This window comes from Phalaenopsis equestris, unplaced genomic scaffold (assembly GCF_001263595.1).
Source record: "Phalaenopsis equestris unplaced genomic scaffold, ASM126359v1 Scaffold000417, whole genome shotgun sequence".
NCBI classification, from domain to species: Eukaryota; Viridiplantae; Streptophyta; class Magnoliopsida; order Asparagales; family Orchidaceae; genus Phalaenopsis; species Phalaenopsis equestris.
The window spans coordinates 385,536-392,371 of NW_018164858.1; the positions used below are offsets into that span (position 1 = coordinate 385,536).

At 33.0% G+C, this 6,836-nt stretch overlaps 2 protein-coding genes across 2 annotated transcripts in view; one reads left to right on the top strand and one right to left on the bottom strand.

The window, feature by feature from the left end:
• LOC110027155 (dehydrin Xero 2-like) overlaps positions 1 to 1,073 on the top strand; it is a 15,075-nt gene extending 14,002 nt beyond the window's left edge. The window contains exons 2-4 of the mRNA XM_020728467.1: positions 15 to 230; positions 641 to 778; positions 839 to 1,073. Coding sequence (XP_020584126.1) covers positions 15 to 230; positions 641 to 778; positions 839 to 1,057 — 573 coding nt within the window. The 3' untranslated portion in view covers positions 1,058 to 1,073. The remainder of the gene's footprint in view (positions 1 to 14; positions 231 to 640; positions 779 to 838) is intronic.
• Positions 1,074 to 1,720: 647 nt separating this feature from the next.
• LOC110027151 (alpha-humulene synthase-like) lies at positions 1,721 to 6,054 on the bottom strand. The gene is made up of 7 exons (XM_020728462.1): positions 5,898 to 6,054; positions 4,179 to 4,428; positions 3,570 to 3,942; positions 3,071 to 3,289; positions 2,758 to 2,896; positions 2,327 to 2,575; positions 1,721 to 2,245 (listed from the first exon to the last, which is right to left on the bottom strand). The coding sequence occupies exons 1-7, from the start codon at positions 6,015 to 6,017 to the stop codon at positions 1,934 to 1,936; spliced, it is 1,662 nt and encodes a 553-aa protein (XP_020584121.1). The 5' UTR covers positions 6,018 to 6,054; the 3' UTR covers positions 1,721 to 1,933.
• Positions 6,055 to 6,836: the final 782 nt, after the last annotated feature.

The following is a 6,836-nucleotide window of genomic DNA, read 5'->3' on the forward strand; positions in this document are numbered from 1 at the left end:
GGGCTGGAGCCTAGAACCTCCATGGCGAGCCAGGGGTGCTGAGGTGGTCGGGGAGCTCGAGTTCGTCGAGCTCTTCGGAGGACGACGGATTGGGGGGAAGGAGGAAGAAGAAGGGGTTGAAGGATAAGATTAAGGAGAAGTTGCCGGGAGGACATAAGAATGAGCAGAAGCATGAGAAGAAGGGTATAATTGAGAAGATTAAGGAGAAGCTACCTGGGAGTCATAGCCATTGAGCCTGTGTGGAATGGGAAAAAATTTGCGTACATAAGACATAAGCAGCTCTGCGTACGTCTTTAACTTGTAAACATGTTACAGGGAGAATTTGAGGAGGTTATAACAGCGTTATACCTCCTGTAACCTACCTGTATATGAAAATAGAAATGCGAAACTTACTAGAAGGTACAGGTAGGTTGCAGGGAGATTACAGTGGGTATAACGCAATTATACCCTCCTAAAATCCTCCCTGTAACATGTTTGCAGGTTACAGACGTACGCAGCTCTACGTGCGTCTTATGTACGCAATTTTTTTCCGTGAGTGTGTGAAATGTGGCAGTCGTTGGAGTGACTGTGCGTTTGTTCTTGTTTTTTTGGGTTTTGCTTGTGTTAGTTTATTATCTATTTTGGGTTTTGCTTGTGAAAGAGAGGAGAACTCTTTAACCTTGCAGACAAAGATAGATCCCTAGGCAACCCCATTCATCACCACACCAGTGGCATTGGAGAGCACGGAGGCCAGAAGCTTCATGATGAGCACGGCAACCCCATCTCCGGCCACGGTAACGTTGGCTACGTTGATCACCACCACACCGGTGGAATCGTCGAACACGGGGCTGGAGGCTAGAACCTCCATGGCGAGCCAGGGGTGCTGAGGTGGTCGGGGAGCTCGAGTTCGTCGAGCTCTTCGGAGGACGACGGATTGGGGGGAAGGAGGAAGAAGAAGGGGTTGAAGGATAAGATTAAGGAGAAGTTGCCGGGAGGACATAAGAATGAGCAGAAGCATGAGAAGAAGGGTATAATTGAGAAGACTAAGGAGAAGCTACGTGGGAGTCATAGCCACTGAGGCTGTGTGGAATGGGAAAAAAATTACGTACATAAGACATAAGAAGTACGCAGCTCGCGTACGTCTGTAAGGGAGGATTTTAATATATATATGAAAACAGAAACACGAAACTTACTAGAAGGTACATATAGGTTTCATGGAGGTTACAGTGGGTATAAAGCGGTTATACCCTCCTAAAATTCTCCCGGTAACACGTTTGCAGGTTACAGACGTACGCAGCTCTGCGTACGTCTTATGTACACAATTTTTTTCGGTGTGAAATGTGGCAGTCGTTTGAGTGATTGTGCTTTTGTTCTTGTTTTTTTGGGTTTTGCTTGTATTAGTTTATTATCTATTTTGGGTTTTGCTTGTGGTAGTTTATATATATATCTATTATTTTAAGAAATAACTGTTGAGTGAAGAAGTAAAGGCTTGAAACTATAACCTTAATTATATGGGTGAGTGGACAAATCACTAGGTTAAGGCTTTATTTAATATTTTACTCATACATTTAAACTAAGGCATCACAGTGCATGCAACCTAAAGCTCATATAGTTAAACATAGGAACCTCAATGCTTACAGAGACATTGACAAACACATCTACATAAAAAAGCATAAGGCTATGCAGCACTTCTGTTTTTAATTCTTTATTTTTTTATCTAAATTTATAAAAGACAATGAAATGGAAAGAAAGCCTCAAACTATTATTATGCATTGAAACATGAACATAAGAGTTGTGGATAACTTTGATCTCACAGTCAAATAAGCTTTCATATCAATTACAATCATTTAGTAGTAGAAAGCTAATTTATTTATTACACATATTTATTAGCAGCTTCCATAGAAGCACATAGATATTTGTTACCCAAAGGCTATATAGATTTAGAAATAGCAGCTTAATCTTTCACCTTCTCCATTTGAATAGGTTCAACTAGCACTGCATTTATGCTCTGTTTCATATTGTGATCTGATGAATTTGTATATCGGTCATTTCCAAGGTAAATAAACTCATTAAATCGGGCAAGATTAACGATAGGCCAAACCAACGACAATGGCAAGTTGCTCAGCTCAACAAATTCTTTATTGATGCTTTTCCAAGCATTATTTGACATCTCCGTTAGCTTGTTGCATGCTTCTTCTTCAGAGCATCCATGTTCCATGGCATAACTTTGAACAGCTGAAGCAACATGAGTTCTCTTTCGTTCATGCTGAAATAAAATTTCATAATAACGATATTTGTCATCAAAATTTACTTAAAAATGTAAATAAAAGATACAAAATTTTATTACCTCAAAAGAGACAATGTCATTCATTAGCCTTCCAATTACACAGGACGACATGACGATCTCGGGTAGGCTAATAACCCAATCAAACACCTCTTTAGAAATAGCCTCCTTCATGCCCATATAAGAGGCACATGTGAGAAATGAGTAACCAGCCGTAAGAAGTGAGGCACCAAAATGTTCCTCAAGCTTAGGCACATAGCACTTATTTGCCCATATTGCTTCTTGAAGATATGCTTTTGATACTTTCTTCAACTGTATTTTAAAATTAAAAAAAAAAAAAAAACTTGTATAAAGAACATAGAAAAAATATATTTTTTATATCAATCTTCAATATTAACTTTAAAATAAATTTATCTCATCTAAACTTCATCATATTTTCTTTCTAAAGTTTGAAGCTAATAATATTGGGATTGCACATCAATTTTATAGGCTACCTCATATATAAGATATTGCACGCGGAATGAACTTTGCTCGGGGGCTAACTCAATTTCTATTTCTTTGAAAGTTTCAAATAAGGAACGAAAGCTATGTTGCATATATTCTGGTAATTTGTCTATAAGTTTAATATCCCATCTGCAATGATGAAAAAAAACATGTGATCATCAATAATTTTGTATGCTATGAAATATACACACATTTGTCTATCAACATTTTTAAATCATTGGGTAGGATCCCAAAATTTATAGATGTTAAAAAGACTTTAGATGTTGTGTAGCTTGTGCAATTTGGGTCGGTGAATCATGTTACCCTTCTATTGCATCAGTGAGCAAATGAAGCTCCTCCACCGTTCCATAAACATCATATATATCATCAAGAAATGACATTTGTGTTATGCACTTTGTCATTATTATTCTGGCACGTGAATAATATGGCTCAAAATACACTGAAAGCACCCAAAAGTAGCATTCCACTAATCGATCCCGGGAGAATGGCAGCCTCTTTGACAAACCTAGGTTTTTCCACCACCTGGATTGAAATTATATGTTAAGAATCTATAGCATACATTTAGTCAGCTTTGTTCCCCCTTACATATGCATTTCCCTTGTGTGCAGACATAATGAAAAAGTAAATGTATTTTTATTCTTAAGGGATGGAAATACAAGCACAGTTTTGTTTGATCTAAAAAAATAACCTTTAGTCATACATTTATATTAGAAGTCAATTGATAAAAGAAACATTCATGACTTAAATGACATGTCTAATTTTATATTCTGAAAGATGGACATATAGTTCTTAACAAACTTACATTGATAATTTGCGTGCCTCCTCTTGATGCATTGCTTGCAAACAGATGAAATCAAATTTTCCAAATTCCAAAAGAGCTTCATTGAATTTTGTATCTTGCTCATAAATTGACAAGTAGTTTCTAGTCTTAATCCTATCTGTTCTTTTGAAAAGTGGTATTTCTAATGAACTTGATACCATTAAAGAAAAATGTGGCTCCAACTGACTTTTCATTGATATGAGATGAGTCTTAGAAAAATTAATAGCTTTGTCAAGTATCTCTTCTGTTGCCATTCCAAGATGTGCAGCATCATATAAGCTCAACAAAGCCTTAGCATCAGAGCTAAAGCAATCCTTAAAGTCTCCCTTCTCATCCAGAAACTTACTAAAGACATCTGTGGCAATGGATGAATGATAAATACATGTTTACTCTTTATTTTCGAAGCAAGCAACTCACCATTTGTAAAATTAACACAACTAGTGCATTCAATTGCACAAGTTCTATTTAAATAAAAGAATAAAATAAACATAAATGCAGTCAAATTTAAAACATAACTAATGAACATTGTAATGGCTGACTAGTCTATGTAAAAGTATAAATATAATTGAAATTTCTGAAATAACGACTTACCTGAAGAAATGTGATATCTTTGCTGTCTTAACAATCTAAAACGGAGAGCAACTGTATATAAATCATTCTCATCATAAGCAGTATTGAACAAATGACATAATGCCTCATTTATTTCCTTTTCAAAGTGATACCCAATTCCAAGACGTTGGATTGCATCAATCAACTCCATCATTTGTAGAGAGCCTTTTGTGTTGTTGAACATTTGAGTTATCTCAACTTTGAGCTCATCCATCCTTGGTTTTAGCGACGCCTTCCATGATTATGTGAGTAAAAAAGCATCATGTTTATTGGTATAACATTTAAAATATTAAAAAATTTCCATTGCATAAAAAAAAAATATTAGAAATTATCTATCTTATTTTTAAAAATCATTCATCATTTAAGAAGGGAAATGTGAAGCGAGTTACTCCCAATTTGCATAGATTATATATAAAGAACTACTTCTTACGGTAAATAAATAGAATACGTTTAGGTAAAAACTTTAAGATATAACATTAGTCATAAAAATCAAATTTTATTTTGACAATAAAAGTTTAGAATTTCCAAAATTGGTCAGTACTTATAGAGTACCTAGCAAAAGTTCTAACAAAAAGATAGAATATCTAAATAAGAAAATAATGAAAGATTAAAGTTAGATTTTATATGATAATCCTTGCAAGTTTATAAATAATGTTGAAATGATTTGTCGGAAAAATATATTTGATGAGAAAGTATGCATTTTAAAATTTAATTTATTTTCTTAATTGTGAGTAATATGATTAAGCCAATAAATTTTGGGTTTGGTTTTGAGTTAAAGTCTTAACAAATATAACTTTTCTTATTTATAATGTAAGAGTATACAGTTTTTTTTGCATGTATCATGTCTAATGACAGAAATTTTTATCAATTACTTCTGGATAATTATGTTAAGAAAGAAAGGTAATTCAAATAACTATAGCTAAATTTAATATTTCTTCTATTGTATCATTAGCATTCTCGCAATAGAAATTATGGAAAAACAAATAATTAAAGGAATAAAATGTAATAAAAATAATTTTATAAAGACTGAGAGGAACCATGTAATGAAAATATTGATTGATTTTTTGTTTATCATATGGCTAGAAATAAAATATTTACATAAAAAGCTACTTAAATTACTTTATTTATCATCATTCAAAGTTGAATATATTATAAATGTTGGCAAAAAAACTAGCGAAATTTGGTCTAATTTTGATTATTTTTTATGTTCTAATCTTATGGTAGCAATCTAAATAATTTGCAAGCATTCATATAAATGTATAAATAAAAAAGAGAAAAAAAAAAGCAAAATTAAAAAAAAATGATATCACAAAATTTTAATTTAAATTCTTAATTCAAATTATCAAATGGCTTTGAAGTGTCTTGATTTAAAATACTATATAGTAAATTGATGATTATATCACTTATAATAATAAATTATTATTGAGTCATTAAAACTCATATTTGAACTCTTTGAGCTTCGGAAACTGAAACTTTTCTTCCTAATCAATATTATATATATATATATAAAGAAAATCCATATTTGGCAGAGGCCCAAATATCGATTTTTCATGTGTTTTTTAGCCCCATGATGAGAGTAAGCGACATGTGTCTAAAATTTCAAAGCCCCGCACCACGGTAGGATCAAACCATTGACCTGAGGGGACTTACAGTGACCCCACCACCAACAGGCCAAGACTTGCGGCGTGTATATATATATACCAATTCATTGGCTGAAATAGGATTATAAGAAAGGAAGTAATCTCCCCAAACACTAGGGTGATAATCTCCACTCTTGCGAACAGAATCAAAAGAGAGTGGAAAAGCTTTGAGAGTCTCCATTTTTTAGCACGTAGAAGCAATGAAAAAAAGTTGCAGAAGTTGTGCTGAATATATGCTTCGTTAGGTGGTATTTATAGTTGCAGGCCTCCCCATGCAATCTTTAATGTTTTGTTGTTGCATTTGCATAAAATATATGAGACAAAATACATCTTGTTCATGCTTCCCAGAGTATATTCTCCTGCCTTCTAATCTTTTTTGTTATTTATTTGTTTGCTATTGTAATAAGTTTGCATCTTTGGAAAGATTTGAAAAGACTATGGATTACAGTCATTTATCTTAATTTTTAACATAAGAAATTCCTTAAAATGTTCATTAGATTTAATTTTAATAATCATGGTGTTAGGTGTAGAACCACTAAATGAACTATTTCTAATAGTTTATTTTCAGTGGCATTTGATCGCCAGTCAAATTTGGCAAATTGTAACGCTTTTGAACAAAAAAAAAAAACTATTTTTTTATTACTTTGTGAAATTTTAGTTTAATTAGGGCTCGTTTGGGGCAATTTATTTAGTGAGATGACATTTTGAAAACACACCTAATCTGTTTGAGTAAACTGCGTTTTGACAGTTTATGCGTTTTGAAAACACTGAAAATAGTATTTTCACACCGCACCTATCTTAGTGCAGTGACAACTTTCTGGTAGCGGTCTGACTTTTTAAAAAAAATAAAAAATTTATAATAGCTACCACACCTAGCTTATAAACATATTATTTTTAATCAGCATATCAACAAATCATTCAATAAACTGTAACTGCCCAAACATACCCTAAATCTCATGCGTCATAGTATATTTATCATAGAAATTATCATATATATATA